This window comes from Mandrillus leucophaeus, unplaced genomic scaffold (genome assembly GCF_000951045.1).
Source record: "Mandrillus leucophaeus isolate KB7577 unplaced genomic scaffold, Mleu.le_1.0 Scaffold266, whole genome shotgun sequence".
In the NCBI taxonomy this organism is placed as follows: domain Eukaryota; kingdom Metazoa; phylum Chordata; class Mammalia; order Primates; family Cercopithecidae; genus Mandrillus; species Mandrillus leucophaeus.
Window position 1 is genome coordinate 2,251,656 of NW_012102765.1, and position 18,804 is coordinate 2,270,459.

Genomic DNA, 18,804 nt, shown 5'->3' on the forward strand with positions numbered 1-18,804 from the left:
GGGTTTATAGTTTTCATCAAACTGGGAAAAATTATGGCCATTTTTTTCTTCAAGTATTTTTTCTGTCGCACATGCCTCCCTTTCCAGGGACTCCAATTACATGCATTTTAGGCTGCCTGAAATTGTTCCACAGCTTGCAGATGCTCTGTTCATTTTTTCTTTTTTTCAGTCTTTTCTGTTTTCTCAGTTTCTATTGCCTTACTTAACATTTACTAATCTTCTCTTCCATAGTGGCTATTTTGCAGTTCATCCCATCTAATGTACTTTTCATCTTATGTGTTGTACTTTTCATCTCTTACATTCTGGTTTGGGTCTTCTGAACGTCTCCCATGTCTTTATCTGACATGTTCAATTGTTCCTCTGCCTTCTTGAGCATATGGATTACAGTCACTGTTTTAATGTCCTTGTCTACTAATTCTGTCTTCTGTGTCACTTCTGGATCTGTTGCTACTGACTGATTTTTCTGCTTGTTATAGCTAGCATTTGCTTGTTTCTTTGCATGCCTACTAATTTTTCAGTGGATGCTTGATATTTTTGAGTTGCTAAATTATTGCGGTTTGTTAGGGATGCACTTACTTCAAAACGGTAAGTTAAGGGTACTGTTCAGAACTAGCTTTTAAGCTTTGTTAAGTGGGACCAAATTATGCCCTAGTACTGAGGCAACACCCTTCTGAAGATTCCATTTGACGCCCTGTGACTACCAAATTCTCCACTCTGGCTGGTGGGAATATGAACTATTCCTGGCCTTCTAGGAACTCTGGGGATGATTCCCTGCTTCTTTCATGTGGTACCTTGCCCAGCCCCGGGTGGTTGCCTCACACACGTGCTGATCATCGCTGAGCAGAAGACTCAAAGGCTCCTCTGAAGCTGACCGTCCCTCCGGCAGCTCGCTCCTCTCACCTCCTTGGCCTCCTGCACGCCCAGCTCCATCTCCTTAACTCCAGGGAGCACAAGACTCTGCCTGGGTTTGCCGCCCTCCCTGCCCCGTAGCCTGAAACTTCTCCAGGCACTGAGCTCCCCTCATGCTTCCCCACCCCAGGGTCACCATTCTGCACTGCCAGGAAGTCACTGTTTCATACTATTTGGGGAAAGAAACTATTATTGGTCATACTACAAACCATACTCCAAGACATACGGTAGGAAGTTGTGACAGAACTTCTAGCTTACTTGGAGAAGTTAGGGGGAAAAAATCACATGGAAAAGGAAGTGGAAAAACTGGAGTTTCCTCCATCTGCATTCTATTTGGCTTGCATTACTGCTGATTTCCTTTATGAAAAGGGAGAAATCACACACACAAAAAATATGCTAACGAGCTGGCCAGGATAAACAGATGCCCAGAAAACAAGTAACTTTCTCTACTTAGAAAGACATTGACAATTATTATTTCATTATTATATCTACTACTTACCGAACATGTTAATGTACCACGAACTGAAGATGTCGCAAAATTTTTATTCAGTGGTTCCCTGAGACCTAAAAATTATTTCAAGGATTTGTCCAGGGTAAAAAGATTGAGAGAGGCTCACACAGATGTATGAAGGTCAACCATGTCTTTATAACTGCTGAAGCTCGATTATGAGTATATATGGAAGCTCATTATACTAATTTTTATTTTTATGTCTATTTGAAATTTTCCATAATAAAAACTGAGAAACAACTATGGAAGGGAATGAAAATTTTACTTAAATTTTTAGGACCTAATTTACAGCCTGTTTACTCTGCACTGTTTGCAGAAGAGAATGAAACTAACATCCTTTCAGAAACAGGCAGAGACCGCAGAGGCACCCACCAGCCCTCATTCTCACTATTCCCAGCCCGGCCCCTCCCCTCCCAATCCCTTCTTTGTGTACGTTAAAGTTGGGACTTGTTCACTTAGAACCCAAAGGCACTGACCAATGGAAAACTATAAATATTTGCATTCATCTTCTGGGAGTATACAGTATTATCTTGGGAATGCACCAAAACAGAAAAGAAGTTAACACTAAATTTGTTAACTTTTGACCATTTTCAAAAAATCAAGTCTACTTTTCAAATGTTGAATATGTCTGCATCACAGTCTCTTAGTACCATTTCCCATGAAGAGGAACCAGGACTCCTTGGGAAATTGCTGATTCCTGGTCTGGGGCATTAAATGCCCAAGATGAGCCTGGAGTATCTTTGGATTCCTGAAATCAGAGACTGCAAAGACTAGCAGGGTTGAGTCAAAAAACCACAGGGGCTGCCTGCCAGCCAGCGATGACCAATTTAAGCACTGAAGTTTGAAACATATCAAATGTTTTAAATCCATGAGGTAATAATGACACTTAAGAAAATGAAAAGAAAAAGAAACCTCTTTGGTCACCTTTGGAGGGTGATAGTGAAGGAACTCATTTATTTTGAAAACAAGAAAATAAGGAGAAAGGAACAAAGTATTTTATTCTATCTTTCCTATACAAATTGTACCTCCACATATAAAATAACTGATGAGCAAAAAAAAATTTTTTCAGAATTCCAACAATAAATGCAGAAGGGAGGCCAGGTGCAGTGGCTCACACCTGTAATCCCAGCACTTTGGGAGACCAAGGCGGGTGGATCACATGAGTCCAGGAGTCCAAGACCAGCCTGAGCAACACAGGGAGACCCCATCTCTATAATAATAATAAAAAAAAGGCAGACACAGTGGCTCACACCTGTAATACCAGCACTTTGAGAGGCTGTGGTGGGTGGATCACTTGAGCCCAGGAGTTTGAGACTAACCTGGGCAATATAGTGAAATCTCATCTCTACAACAAATACAAAAAAATTATCTGGGCATGGTGATATGCACCTGTGATCCCAGCTACTTGGGAGGCTGAGGTGGGAGGATCACTCCAGCCCAGGAGATGGAGGTTGCAGTGAGCTGAGATGGTGCCACTGCACTCCAGCCTGGGTGACAGAGTGAGACTGTATCTCAAAAAAAATAATAATAAGTGCAGAAGGAATAATATCACCATCATACAGCTCTTAAACAATGGATTTGAGGAATAATCATCAATACTACCTCGAAACCATTAGATGACAAGCTGACCGGAAACTTTATAATGGAAAGTTCCAACTAGCAACACAGCACATGTACAAAAGAAGAGAGGATATCCTACCTGCTTGAAAATTCTTTTCTTTACAGGGAGGAAAGGTCAATTAGAAATACAAAGGGAAGAAGAAATTCACCGGTCTACACCATAACTACTCTTTTACATTAACCACTGTCATAGATGAAAGTCTGCAGTCTCAAGGGCATGGCAGGGTGCTCTGTATAGTCTGGGCCATCTTCCTTAAAGCTGGTATTCACCAAGTACAAAAGCGCCTACCAGAAATATTTGTCAGCGTCCAACAGACATGGCAAGGCTATTCCATATTCTTTTCTTTTCAGGAAAGCTCTGCCCTTCTCATGATATCCCATAGCTAACATAAGGGCCTAGGAAAAAATATGAATTTAAAAAACATCACTTTAAAATATAATAAAACAAATTATATTAAAAGCATATTACTTTTCAAAAACCAAATAAAGTAAACGAAAATCCCACAGATATGTTTAAGATTAAACCCCTGCTTACCTATTCCAAATTATAGAACACGGAAAGGGTATGAGGAAACAGGGGAGAGATGTCAGAATCACCTGTGGACTTTTCCCAAACCACAGTTTCCTTGCCCCTACTCTGATCCATCCCTTAGGGCACATGGTCCTCTAGTAAAATAAACTAAACAAAAAGTACTGCCACAGGAGGCCGTGTGCACTGAAGGCAGTGGGTCGTGTCCTCAGGTATGTTGACAGTCACTGCTCCAGGATGGTGAGGTATGACATTTTGTACTAATGCACTGAAAAGCACCGGGTGAGGCCCACTGGATGCCAGTGCTCACCACGTGGTGACATTGCTGTTTACAAGGCTGGAGATGGAGCACTGTTTCCAACCCTTTACAACACTTCCAACATGAAGTAACTAAAAAACCACCCCTGTCCTGACAACAAATCTAAGGACAGGCCACACATTCTCAGAGTACTTACTTTTCTTTCTGATGCGGGAATTCTGATTGATCTGCCTGTCTGGTTAGCTATGTCTAAGTACGGTGTCATTTCTGGATCCACCACCGTCTCAGCTGCTGTAACAAAACCAAAAGGACCTCCATTAACTCAATGTTAAACAGCTGTGAGGATAACAACCTTAAAAATGTCAGACTGTTGAGGTGAAACTCAGGGAGAGCCGTGATCCCCCACGTGTGTGATTCAGTGCTGCCCCTAAGCGTCTGAGTGGGTGACAAGCCCAGAGCTCTGGGTACCTCTCTGTGCCAGTATTTCTAGTCCTCTCTTGGTCCTCTGAATTTGTTTTTCTTTGAGTTCAGCCTCGTTTTGTTCCTCTTCCTCTAACTGGAAGTTTTTCCGCACATCCTCTTCAGACTGTTTGAGTTCAAGCACCATCGCTTTCACATTGTGAGCCACACCTTGTTCTTCAAGGGTTTTCCCTATAAAAATCAGAATCGCCTATTACTTTAAAAAGCCATTAAGCTCACCAGGTAACAGTCCATTTTCTATGTTAAATAGAATTGTTTTTATTTTTGACACAAGGTCTCACTCTGTCACCCAGGCTGGAGTGCAGTGACACGATCATGGCTCCCCGCAACCTTCATCTCCTGGGCTCAAGCAAGTCTCCCACCTCAGCCTCCCGAGGAGCTGGGACTACAGGCCCATGCCACCACATCCAGCTAATTTTTTTTTTTTTTTTTGAGACTGAGTCTCGCTCTGTGCCCCAGGCTGGAGTGCAGTGGCGCGATCTCGGCTCACTGCAAGCTCCACCTCCCGGGTTCACGCCATTCTCCTGCCTCAGCCTCCTGAGTAGCTGGGATTACAGGCGCCCGCCACCATGCCCAGCTCATTTTTTGTATTTTTAGTAGAGACGGGGTTTCACCATGGTCTCGATCTCCTGACCTTGTGATCTGCCCGCCTTGGCCTCCCAAAGTGCTGGGATTACAGGCATGAGCCACCGCTCCCGGCCACATCCAGCTAATTTTTGTATTTTTTGCAGTGATGAGGTCTCACTATGTTGCCCAGGCTTGTCTTGGACTCCTGGGCTCAAGCGATCCTCCCACCTCAGCCTCACAAAGTGCTGGGTTACAGACATCAGCCCTCGCTCCTGCAAAATGGAATTCTTAATCCTGCATACCATCACACCACATAATTGGCAAAAATATGCCTACCTTTGCTTGTAAGTATGTCACTGTTAAGCAGTGGTTAAAATCAGCTAGCAACAATAGAATCAACTAAATTCATCATTTCTAATCATCTTTATTCTCAGCCTAAGACCAGATCAAAGCAACAAATATTTGATAATCTACTACAGGGAGAACACTGTGCTAGACAGTATCAACGGAAAATGAGAAAGTATAACACTACCTTCTAGTTGGAAAAATAACAAAGCCAATTCACAGCTACAAACAGGAAGCTGTACTGCAGCCTGCTGTCATGGTTAAAAGCAAAGACCAGCAGGTCGTGGCGGTTCACACCTGTAACCTCAGTACTTTGGCAGGCTGAGGCAGGTGGATCGCTTGAGCCCAGGAGTTCAAGACCAGCCTGGGCAACACGTGGACCCCATCTCCACAGAAAATAAAACATTAGCCTGGCATGGTGGTGCGCACCTGTGGTCCTGGCTACTCAGTGGGAAGCTGAGGTGGGAGGATTGCTTGCACCTGGGAGGCGGAGGCTGCAGTGAGCTGCAATCGCACCAGCACACTCCAGCCTGGGTGACAGACAGAGACCCTATCTCTAAATAAATAAATAAAAGCAAAGACCATGGGCTCCATCTACTGTTTTAACTCTGTGGCCCTGAATAAACTACCTGTCTTCTAGGACTCAGTTTTCTCATACATAAATTGGAAATAAAGGGCAGAAATCAATGAAACAGAATGAAAGAAAACAGTAACAAAATCAAAAGTTGGCTCCATGAATAAATTAGCCAAATACACAAATCTAACAAAAATTATGTCAAAGATGCAAATAAACAAAATAAAAAAGGGTAAACATAGATGCAAACAGATTTTAAAATAACAAAATAATATTGTGAACTAAAAACACAAATGTAAACACATTTCTGGAAAACTGTAGCTGGATTGTCTTTTGAGAAATATGGCAACCTTTCTAACATTAATATATAAAATAAAGGTCCATCAGTGGTTAAGCCATCTTGATTTAAAAAAAAAAAAAAAAGGCAAGGGTTGGAGGAGGTCACCAGATTTTAAGACTACAACAAAGCCACAGTAATAAAAAAAAAAAAAAAAACCACAGGTGACTAGGAAGAACAGAAAGTATAGAAACAGGGCCCCCCAAAAAGGGTCACCACCAATCACTGGGGAAAAGACAGACTATTTAATGAATTATATAGGAAGAAAAATAAAGGAACCCTGAGACTTTATATAGAAAGGGGGACTCTGGACAGACTGAGGACCTCTTCTAGATTAAGCTAATATTCAAGAAAATGTAGACTCTCCTTGTGGCCCTGGGGTTAGGGAAAGGACTTCAGCAAAACACAAACCATAGGCAATGGGTTTGATGACACCAAAATCAAGGATTTCTGTCCAATGAAGGATGCCACAAACAGAATTAACAGAGGGATGAGGCAACAGTGAAAAGATATCCATGACATCTAAAATAGACAATGGGAAACTGCTAGAGAGGACGCTGGAAAGGAAGGCTGGGTAAGCTGTGAAGGGCTGGCTTAGATCAAGCTAAGAAATGTGAACTTCATTCTCGAGGCCACAGGAACGCACTGAAAACCTATGGGCTACAGGGCTTGTATGGATTGCTGCAATAGCTAACTGGTCTCAAGTCAACTCATGCCACCTTCAAATACATTCCTCTACTACGTGACCTTTCTAAAACACACACAGAATTGTGTATCACTCCGCAGCACAGATGTCTTTCCATTGCTCTTAGGAGAAATGTACTAACACTGAGTAAGGTCATCTAGCTTCTCGTTTCCCAGCAGCTGTGCTACTGACATGTTGGGCTGGGCAAGTCTGTGTTGTGGGGCCTGTTCCGGGCATTGCACGTTCAGCAGCATCCCTAGCCTCCACCCACTAAATGACAGCAGCACAACCTCCCCCGTCACCAAGTTATAACCACCAAAAATGTCTCCAGACAACGCCAAATGTTTCCTGGGTATTCAGTGTGGCCTCTGCCTGCCCCTCCATCCTTAAAAAGCACTCGCCTCCCCTCACTCTCCACACACAGCCACGCTGGACCTTCCTCAGTTCCTCAAATTCACACCACAGTGCTCTGACACAAGGCTTTCCGTCTGGAACGCACGCCACCATGGTCTCCCCACTGTCTTCACAGAGCCTTCGCTCTTCTCGCTCAAGAAGAATTTGCTGGAACTGGCATCTTACACTCAGCACACCTCATGTTCCATTCTATAACATTTTATCTAAGCTGTAATGAGTGTCTTTCTTCCCACTATCATAGAGCAGACAATAAATATTTCTTGGAAAAGCTATTTTCTGCTTTACATTTTTATTTTAGTAAACTTCTAAATCAGTTTTGGATTATAATTGGAATAAAGCTACAAATTTTTGAAAAGCCAGTGAGAAAAAAAGGGAAGTCATTATTTCTATATTTGGTTCATTGAAAACTTATGCATACTGTGCCATACATACCTAGTTGTAGTTGCTTCTTATTTATGACAATTTTGATATAATTTTCTTGAAATCCAAAGGTTTCAGCTATTCTGTAAAACAAAAACCAGTGAAAACAAAATTGTTATTTATTATCCATTGAAGAGACTTTAGCCAGGCCCAGTGGCTCACACCTGTAATCCCAACACCCTGGGAGGCCAAGGTGGGAGGATGGCTTGAGGCCAGGAAGGAATTCAAGACCAGCTTGGGCAACAGAGAGATCCTATCTCTACAAACAATTTTTTAAAATTAGCCAGGCCTGGTAGCCCGTGCCTGTGGCCCTAGCTGCTTGAGAGGCTTGGGTAGGAGGATTGCTTGAACCCGAGTTTGAGGTTGCAGTGAGCCATATTCATGCCACTGTGCTTCAGCTTGGGTGACAGAGCAAGATCCCATCTCTAAAAAATAAATAAGTATTTTTTAAAAGAAGGCTTTAATCATGATAGCTATTTTATGCATTTTATCAGAAACACCCAGGATTTCAACTGGCTGACTCACAAACATCACAATAAAGCCATCTTACTAGATGGCTATTTGAAACTGTAGGAGACAAGGTCCTTTTTAAACTCTCTTTTACTACTTGTTTCCTCAGGCGGTGGAGACCACAATGCCGTAGATCCATGTGAACAGCAAGCCCTAGTTGCACATCCAGAGAAAATCCACCCCCTATACCTTCTGTGGTCTCCTTGGAGGAACCCGTAACGGGGGCTGAGCCACAGGATCTTCTACGCATGTGTGTTGAATGTCATTTCCTGAATCCACCCCTAACAGTCCTGATGTAGACCAAAGAAGGAAATGAGAAAAATCAGCTGAAGAAATACACCCGCTAGCTAGCCCTGGAGGTGCTCCCAACACCATTTTAAAACATATAAGGAGATGAAATAACCCACCAGATCTCAAAGGTAGGATTTCACTAGTATGTGGCAGACAAGTGTGTGTGTGTGTATGTTTGTGTGTTTTACAGATGGGCCAACAGCCTGAAATCAGATAAAACACCATGCTGAAGGTCATAGCAAGCTACTGGTGTATTAGGGAAAAAAATAATAATTCAAAACTGATGAGCTAGTGAGTACCAGGTGTCTCCTGTTTATATCACTCACTCACTCCTTCAAACATACACCCAGTGCCTACCATGTGATGGGCATGGAGTTCCCACCTGCTCGGAAGTTACACCAGGAAATAGTGTTTGCAAGTCTTGAGCCCTCACTTTGCCACTTACCTACCAGTATCAGCTCTAATAAGTCCTTCAACCTCAAAGCCTCAATTTCCTCTTCTATAAAATGGGGATAATACCTGCCCTACCTATCTTAAGAGGACGCTCACAGAGGATCAAATGAGCCAATATAAAAAGGCCCAGAGCACCTAGGACACAGAGTGCACAGATACTCACTTGGACCTCAGTTCTCTGCCAGTGATGAGCAATCGGGTCTCCAACAAGTTTTTCCTATCCTGTTAAAAGTAAGACAAATAAAGTAAAGTGTACTTGAATTTAACACACTTTGGAGAGATTACCCTGTGAAATCAGAAAAGCTGACGGCAGAGGATATAAACTTAGCTCACCGTTAAGAACTAAAACGCTGCCTGCCTAGAAGTCTACTGAACATAACCCAGCACAGGCTGACCCTGTGACCTGCACATCCTCAAGGGGGCGGCAGCGTGGCACCACCAGGCAAGGCTACTCAGAGGGGCCTCTCCCACAAGGCTGGACGTCTTTAACATTTAAGAACATTTCCACCATCCCTCAGAGAAACACCTGGGCTGCACCCCATTCACTCCCCTTTGCCCCCCAGCCCTTAGCAACCACTCATCTATTTTCTGCTGCTACCGATTTGCCTGTTCTGGACATTTCCTATAAATGGGATCATGCAGTACGTGGTCTTTTGTGTCTGGCTTCTTCCCTAAGTATCATGTTTTCAGGTGCACCCACGCTATGGACGCATCAGCACTTAATTCCTTTGCATTGTGAATAGTTTTCTGTCATATGAATAGACCACATTTATCTATCCCTTCATCTGTTGATGGACATTTGGACTATTTCCATCTCTCAGCTACTGAATAGTGTTGCTATGACCATTCATGTATGAGGTTTTACATATTAATAGATATGTGGGCGGCAAGCCACTCAGGTGCCCAGGCAAGAGACCGAGGGCACAAGCTGTTCCAGTATAATAAAGAAAATATATAGAATAAGAATAGTTATACTAGAAATAGATTATAGATATGATTATATATATTATTAGTTTGTAGTATTACTCTTTATTTCAGTATTATAATAATCTTTGCTCTACAATTATAACCCAGGAAAAACCAGGCCATACAGAGATAGGAGCTGAAGGGACACAGTGAGAAGTGACCAGAAGACCGGAGTGTGAGCCCTCTGTTATGCCTGGACAGGGCTACTAGAGGGCTCCCTGGTCGAGCGGTAACGCCAGTGCCTGGGAAGGCCCCTGTTACTTAGCAGACCTTGGTCTAGCGGTAGCGCCAGTGCCTGGGAAGGCACCCGTTACTTAGCTGATCGGGAAAGGGAGCCTTTCCCTGGAGGAGTTAGAGAAGACTCTGCTCCACCACCTCTTGTGGAAGGCCTGACATCAGTCAGGCCCGCCCACAGCCATCCTGTGATGCTGTGCTTCAGTGGTCACACTCCTGTTTCACTTTCATGTTCTGCTCTGTACATCTGGCTCCGCCTTCAGATAGCAATAGCAGAATTAGTGAAAGTATTAACATCTTTGATCTTTCTGAGAAGAGCATAGAAGAAATAATGACGTAAGCTGTCCTCTCTCTCTCCGCCTCGGCTACCTAAAAGGGAAAGGCCCCTTGTCCGGTGGACACGTGACTCCCGTGACCTTATCAATCACTGGAGATGACCCACAGTGCTTACCCTGCCCCTTTTGCCTTGTATCCAATAAATAACAGCACAGCCAGGCATTCGGGGCCACTACCGGTCTCCGCGTCTAGGTGGTAGTGGTCCCCCAGGCCCAGCTGTCTTTTCTTCTATCTCTTTGTCTTGTGTCTTTATTTCTACGATCTGTTGTCTCCACACATGAGGAGAAAAACCCACAGACCCAGTAGGGCTGGACCCTATACTCTTATTTCTTCTGAGAGTGCTGGCACTGATCAGTCCCAAGAGACTCTGGGTGCCTTGCCACAGTGACATTTGTAGATGCAAACTACCTGGCCATGGCAATGAGAGGAGGTGACCCCACCCAGATCTCCTCGGCCCTGCTTGAGCACTCGGCGGACTGCCCTCTGACCTCTACTGGAACAGGAAAAGGATGAAGCCTTCTGTGCTGTGTCCTCCTGCACAGGCATCTAGGAAACTTGGGAGTCCTTTATTCCCCATTACTTCTCAACATTCGCACTCTAGAAAGGATCAGAACGTGACATACAGCTCTGTGGCGTTTTAGAGGCCCAAGAGGGTCTCTAAAAGCCTACCTTGGGAATGTTCCAGTTTAAGAATCTGTAACATTAACTTTTAAGTTGATAAATTGTTCAATATGTAAAGTCACTTAAAAGAATTCTAACTTTGGATTGTAACCTTCCAAAAAACAACAATTTATTTGATCACATCACTAACCAGACATTAGTGCATACTCAAATTTAGGGAAATTACTCACTTTTTTTAGTCTTGGTGGTAAAAACACCTCGATTGTAGCAATTCCTGTTGTTCTATAATTTTCATTTCCTGTTCCACGCTCAATTGCCTTGCAACGTATTTCTTCTATTATCTTTTCTACTTCATTTTCACAGCATTCTAGTTTGTCAGAATACTTCTTAGCAAGGTCCTATCAAGAAAAATCAGAAAATGCAATACTGACTTAAAAAACAAAAAGGCAAAATACAGAAAAGGGCATGAAAGACTCTAAGGCCATCAACTCTGATGAGTGGAGGTCACCCCGTTACACTGCAGTCCACGCTGTGGCTTGACATCTTGAGAGATGTGGAGTTTAGAGAGTCCAGGAAAAAGTGAAAACATTTATTTGAGACTGGGCGTGGTGGCTCGTGCCTGTAATCCCAGCACTTTGGGAGGCCAAGGCAGGTGGATACCTTGAGGTCATGAGTTTGGGACCAGCCTGGCCAACATGGTGAAACCCCATAACTACTAAAATACAAAAATTAGCTGGGCATGGTGGCGTGTGCCTGTAGACCCAGCTACTCTGGAGGCTGGGGCAGGAGAATCGCTTGAACCCAGGAGGCAGAGGCTGCGGTGAGCCAAAACTGCGCCATTGCACTCCAGCCTGGGCGACACAGCAAGACTCCATCTCAAAAAAAAAAAAAAAAAAAAAAGGCTCAACAGAAAAAGTAAAAATAATTGAGAATCTTCTAAGGGGAAGAAAAGGGTGGGCTATAACTTATGTGACTGCAATCTATTTAAAAAGTATAGTGAACTGTTCAACTCCACTAGAGGGGAAAACGAAAAGAAAACCAGAAAATATTCCAATTTTTCAAACTTGTGAGAACAAATCAAGTTGAACTTAAACAATTTTCTTAATGAAAAACTGTGAATCATGGGTACTAGTTGTAAAACTACTTGTCAGGGAGAGCTTTAGAATTGAGAAAAAAAAGAAGATTGAAAGGGCTCAGGAAACGATGAGAACCAGTTACTACTGAGAGCAAAGTCATTATGGTTCCTCCCCAAAAGAATCCAGATGAATATCTCTAATCCAAAAATCTGAAATCGCCAAAATTCAACATCTGGAGATGCTCAAAGGAAATGCACGCGGAAGTATTTTGAATTTTGAATTTTCAGATTAGGATGCCTGACTAGTAGGTATAAAGCAAACATTCCAAAATCCAAAACACTTTCAGTCCCAAATAATTCAGATATGGGATACTCCTCTCAATCGGTATTTGCATTTGAGGTTCAATGTTTCATTAAACATCTCATAAAACAGTAAACACTTCAAAAAACCCCAAAGATCAAGGTTTCATTAAATTCATAATGTAATACCATACAGTATGTAAAAATTATGGTGTAAGCATAAATTTATGGCAGAAGAGATGTTCACTATATATGTGAAGTTGGAAAACTTTATAGATAGGAGTATAGGTTGGGTGTGGTGGCTCATGCCTGTCATCCCAGCACTTTGGAAGGCAAGGCGAGAGGATTTATCAAGCCCAGGAGTTCAGGACCAACCTGGGCAATAAAGTGAGACCCCGTCTCTACAAAAAATAAAAATATATTAGCCAGGCGTGCTGGCATGCACCTGTAGTCCCAGCTACTCCCAAGGCTGGGGGAGCAGAATCACTTGAGCCCAGGAGTCGGAGGCTGCAGTAAACTATGCCCATGCCATTGCACTCCAGCCTGGGCAACAGACAAAGACCTTGTCTTGAAAAAAGAAAAAGAAAAAAAGAAAAAAAATTTTTTAAGTAACATAAACCTATATATACTTTTTTTTCTTTTAGAGACGGGGTCTCACTATGTTGCCCACGCTGGAGTGCAGTGGCTATTCACAGGTGGGACCACAGCATACTACAGTCTCCAGCTCCTGGGTTCAAGTGATCCTCCTGCCTTAGCCTCCTGAGTAGCTGGGACTACAGGCATGTGCCACTGGGTCCAGCAATACTGTTTTTTAACAGTTACGTAGGAAAAGAGGAAGAATATACCTATGTTAATGACATTTGACGTATTTTAGAAATACATTCTTTATATTTTTGTATTTATATACATACTTTTTAAAATCTAGAATATATATTATAAGTACTTCAAAAAAAACTTTCTATAATTTTCTAGAAAACCTAACTAGTGAGGATTTCTTTCTTCCTCCTGTCACCAGCCAACTCTGACACCAACTGGAAGTCCTATGATTCAATTCTGACACTAACTACCCAGAGTTAGCGTTAGACTCCACAGGTTTAAGGGCTCACTCTACAAAAAAGCCCTAACTTCAGATACCAGTTACCAAGGATCTGGTCCCCAGGTTATCCATACTTTTGTCTGCCTTAGCTACAAAGTCAAGGGTTCACACAAGCACCCCCCTTCAGATTCCATGATTTGCTAGAACAACTCACAGAACTCCAGACAATGGTACACTTACAAATATAGTTCATTACAAAGGACACAAATGACTATTCATATGAAGAGGTACTAAAGCAAGATCTGGAAGGGCCCTGAGCATAGAAGCCTCTGTCCCATGGACTTGGGGGTGTGCATCTCAACATGTGGATGTGTTCACCAATTTGGAAGCTGCCCAAAATCTGTCATTTAGGGGTTTGTATGGAAGTTTCATTATGCAGGCCTGATTAAATCACTGACCATTAGTATTAGTCATCAGCTCAATTTCCCCTTCCCAGAGGTTGGAGGGGAGGGTGGAAAGTTTCAAGTGTCCAATCACAGCTTGGTACTTTCGGTGACCAGCCCCATCCTGAAGCTATCTAGGGGAAACCAAGCCTCATTAGAACAAAGGTTGTCCCCATCATGCTTACCACTCAGGAAATCCCAAGAGTTTTGGCTCTGCCAGGAACCAGGGACAAATATCTTTCCTTTATGCCACACCTAGTTTCTAAACCAAGAGACTATAACAAGTAAATTCAGAAGCAAGGTCGGAAGGTGGGTTGCAAAGAAAAAGTGAGGCCTGCCTGGAACAGAAGAAACAGAAAAACTAGGACCCTAATACAGTTTGTCACCTCCCAAGCACATCATTATGTCACAACACAGAGCAATTCAATGCCTGATGACAATCCCTAGTCCCTGATAAATGTTACATCATGTTCAGGATACTCCAAATGATAGCAGAGAAGTACATGCTAGGAAATTCCAATATGATAATTTCTGGCAAAAGTGAGTACTGTTTATCTGCTTAGAAAAACAAGCACACTTCAGTTTCTAGAAACATCACTTACATACAATACCATTTCTGATGATGCCATGAAAAACTGAGATACAACTGTTAGAAAAAAACCTATTTTGGAAAAATGAACACTGACAGTGAGAGCATCAAGAAAACTGGTGGAAAGGAGCAATTGTTTTATAGCAGATGATAGCAAGGACGACCGAGAATGAGCCAAGACACTGTCACTCTGAACACACAATGCAGTAACTTACTGGCACCAATACTGTTGCACTAATGGGTCAAAATGAGTTCCAGATAATAATGTTATGTAATTCTGTGATGGTATTAAAAATACATGCCTGAAAAATTAGATAACATCCTTATGTGAATAAAATATTAGTAAACAAAAATAAGGTTGTCAATTCCTAGTAAAAAGTGGGTACCTGCTCACCACTAATGCTTTTGGTTATGCCAAAAGTTTATATGGTCATGCCTGACAATTCAGAATCTTATTTACCAAGGAGATTTATAATGCTGCCAATTATTGATGTCTTAAAAGAAAAATACCTTTAATGCCAAACCAACTTTTTTATTTTCATCTGTATATGGAGGTTTCCAAAGCTGAATCCTGTCTTCCCTTAAAAACTGGGTCAATTTTGCTTGAAGGTATTTCTTTTGTGCCATCCCTGAAAGCAAAACAATACAATAATAAAACTCCACACTGCATTTTAAAGTGTTAATAACTTACCTACATGTTAAGGTGTTTTGTTGGGTAAGCAAAGCTCCCTTCTTCTCTCATTAAATATAAATTACTATGGTTTAAACAAGCTCCAGACTTCTCTAAAAATATACATGGAAACATATGTTCAATTATATGTATTACATACATAAAACATGTATTTCAAAGTCGCCAATATGTAGCAAGGATTATTACACGTTTGCTATTTCTTAATCCGCTATTCTCTTATCTAAGAGAAAAGAGAAAATACGAGAAAGATAAATCCCTCGAGTGGTGAACTTTTTTCTTTTTTTTTGAGACAGAGTCTCGCTCTGTTGCCCAGACTCGAGTGCAGTGGTGTGATGTCGGCTCACTGCAACCTCTGCCCCCTGGGTTCAAGCCATTCTCCTGCATCAGCCTCCCTAGTCACTGGGATTACAGGTGTGCACTACCACGCCCACCCAGCTAATTTTCATATTTTTAGTAGAGATGGGATTTCGCCATGTTGGCCAGGCTGGTCTCGAATTCCTGACCTCAAGTGATCCACCACCTTGGTCTCTCAAAATGCTGGGATTACAGGTGTGAGCTTATAAATTCTCTCATACTTTGGCTAGTTTCACATAAAACAAAAGGCCAACCATCCTGGTAGTTAAATATAAAGAAAAGCTTGCTTGAACTGTAAACTATCAATAATAAATATTTTCGGGTGGGCGTGGTAGCTCAGGCCTGTAATCCCAGCACTTTTGGAGGCTGAGTTCAGGAGTTGAGATCAGGAGTTCGAGATCAGCCTGGCCAACATGGTGAAATCCCATCTCTACTAAAACAAACAAACAAACAAAAAATGAACAATTAGCCGGGCGTGGTGGCAGGCACCTGTAAACCCAGCTACTCAGGAGGCTGAGGCAGGAGAATCGCTTGAATCCAGGAGGCAGAGGTTGTAGTGAGCCGAGATGGCACCACTGCACTCCAGCCTGGGCAACAGAGTGAGACTCCGTCTCAAAATAATAATAAATATATAAATATTTTCTATGTCAGAATTTTTTAAATTAAAAAGATTACAATACTAGAAAAATGTCGCATATTTTCTGATTAACAGCCTAACAGCACATCTACTATTCAAATCTAACACTGATTGGATCATTTTACAGCTGAGAAAACCAGGGCCCTGAGTTTGTACCATGACTCAGGCAAAGATACAAAATTAGGCAGCATCAAATTGAGCGTAACTTCCACCCACAATACTGGACTCTGAACTTCTGTCGTGGAGTCCCTTGCTGCTTGCCTGTTTCAGGTATGTAACTTTTCTCTCCCAGAGAAGTACATGCCACGATGGAGCTGTCTACTCATCCCACACTAGCACAGCAATTCAAAGATGCATGCGAGGCAGTTGAGATGCGAGGCAGCTGAGATGTGAGGCAGCTGAGATGTGAGGCAGCTGGCAGGTGTAGCACAGCGCTTTAAGGTTTACCAAATCAGACAAGCAATAAGTAAAGAAAATGTTATTAGTCCCTGAATGAGGAAGACAATTCTAGAGAGTGGAAAAAATATGAGTTAATATTATCGAGATAAATTTCTTTTTTCTATTGAGGGCCAGTATTCCACATCCCCCCAAACCCAATTCACGCAACTTTGAAATCAAGTTTGGTAGCTTGTGTATTTCATAAACAAATATTTTTTTAAAGAAAGTTCAAATCTATTTGATGTCAGTGCGGGGGACAAGAATTACGTTAATCAGGACAGGGAGGAGAAAAGAGAGGAAGGAATAACACAGCCAAGGAAGTTGATGTGTGCAACCTGGGTGGCCCATGGGAGAATCCTCCATTTTCAAGCACTGACAAACAGCTTATCACAGCAAAGCATATTAGTACTTAAAGCGTTAGCTTTTCAAACACCAATAACTTAAAAGACTACTTTACATACTACTCATGAATCTTCAGAAATTCTGAATAAAATATCACAGCAACCCTACTGTTTCCCCACTGGGGGACAGTAATTTCACAGGTTGGTTACTGGAGCCAAGCAATTTGAAAGGCTGATGCAGTACTCAAAGATGCCATCCACGGCCGGGTGCAGTGGCTCACGCCTGTAATCCCAGCACTTGGGAGGCCGAGGCCAGCGGATCACCTGAGGTCAGGAGTTCAAGACCAGCCTGCTCAACATGGTGAAACCCCGTCTCTACTAAAAAAATAAACAAATAAAAATTTTTAAAAAGATGCCATCCAAGCCACCACTTGACAGAAGGACAAAGGAGTATTACAAACCTAGTGCGTGTCAGACACTCCAGGGAGCAAACAACAGGTCCAGGGTCTACACCTAATAGGATTTAATGTTAAAAAAAATTAAACTACTATCTTGAAACTTAGGAAACTTCAGTTATAGACAACAGAGTAAGTGGTGACATATTTTAAGTTTAATAAGTCAGCTTTTAATTTTAACTGAAATGAGAACTGAAAAAGTTTCATGCATGCCATACAATGTTTCACATTGTAACTAAGAAAAGACGAAACTCATTAAAACCACTCCCTGCTCCAAACAGAAAGTGAAACGTTATAACGATCCTTTAAAAATTTCACTTTCACTTTTGTAATGAATCAATCAATGCTACCTTTAGCCACAGTTTTTCAACTATACATTATATACAGTTGAAGCACAACTATATCTAGTCAAGACACATTCATTTTTTCTTACGAAAATATGTAGGAAAATGAAAGATTCTTGATTAAAAATAAAAGGGAAGGAGGTGAGAGTAATAGAATCAGGTCGTCAAGGTTCGAGAAAATCAAGTGTCTCGTCATTAAATAGCAAAGAAAATCTGGCTTTGATTGCAAATAAATCCCAAATGGTATACTCGGAGTAAGTGTTACGATTCAAGTATAGCATTTGGCTAATTTTTTATAGATATATTTATTCCTTTCTCTCCCCAAATCAATATACTCAACATTTTCTTTTAAATACCCCACAGCTGTGCCTAACTCAGCGCAAACCAAAGGGCCCCGAAGGGCCAGCGCGTCCCGAAGCCCGACCCGCCGCTCCCGGCCCCGGCCCAGCTTCACGCATGGCCGCTGACCCCAGCCCCGCGGCCGCTCCACCCCCGCCAGGAGAGGTGCCCAGTCGGACCGGGAACCGGGCCGCCGAGCAGCGCTGCTGAGACTGGGGTCGGGGACACTCGGCCGCCGGGTCCTCACCTGCGCCACGCCACGCCCGCTGCGACCAACAGAGTGCCCGGATGCGCCGGCGGCCGCCGTTTGTTTTCATTCCGGGTGAGGCCAGCCCCGCCCCCGCCACCGCTGCTGCCTCCGCCTCCGCCGCCGCCGCCGCCGCCACCGCCGCTTGGAAGGAGGGTTGTGGGCGGGGCCAAGGCGAAGCCAGTCGTGGGCGGGGATACGGTCGTGTGGGCGTGGTTACCGCGGGGCGGAGCCGCGACGGGGGAGCTAAATGGAGGCGGGGCTGGGCGAGGATGTGGCCGTGTGGGGCGAGGACCTGGGAGTTGGTGTCCGACGCCGCCCCAGGCTCAGGCTTCCAGGACCTCCCGCCCGGGCCCAGTTTGCCAGCCAACAAGAGGAAATGGATCCTGGCTTTGTTTCTCCAAAATCCTTGAAAGAGGCTGGGGGAAGGGTCGGGACCGTCCCAACCCACATCTCA

At 43.1% G+C, this 18,804-nt stretch overlaps 1 protein-coding gene across 1 annotated transcript in view; it reads right to left on the bottom strand.

Annotated features, from left to right (window-relative positions):
- The window catches only part of NUB1 (negative regulator of ubiquitin-like proteins 1), a 33,379-nt gene extending 14,881 nt beyond the window's left edge, over nt 1-18,498 (bottom strand). The window contains exons 1-8 of the mRNA XM_011984369.1: nt 18,348-18,498; nt 15,012-15,130; nt 11,289-11,456; nt 9,065-9,123; nt 7,660-7,730; nt 4,294-4,476; nt 4,022-4,116; nt 3,327-3,433 (exon numbers count right to left, since the gene is read on the bottom strand). Coding sequence (XP_011839759.1) covers nt 3,327-3,433; nt 4,022-4,116; nt 4,294-4,476; nt 7,660-7,730; nt 9,065-9,123; nt 11,289-11,456; nt 15,012-15,130; nt 18,348-18,417 — 872 coding nt within the window. The 5' untranslated portion in view covers nt 18,418-18,498. The remainder of the gene's footprint in view (nt 1-3,326; nt 3,434-4,021; nt 4,117-4,293; nt 4,477-7,659; nt 7,731-9,064; nt 9,124-11,288; nt 11,457-15,011; nt 15,131-18,347) is intronic.
- Between the last annotated feature and the right edge of the window lie 306 nt (nt 18,499-18,804).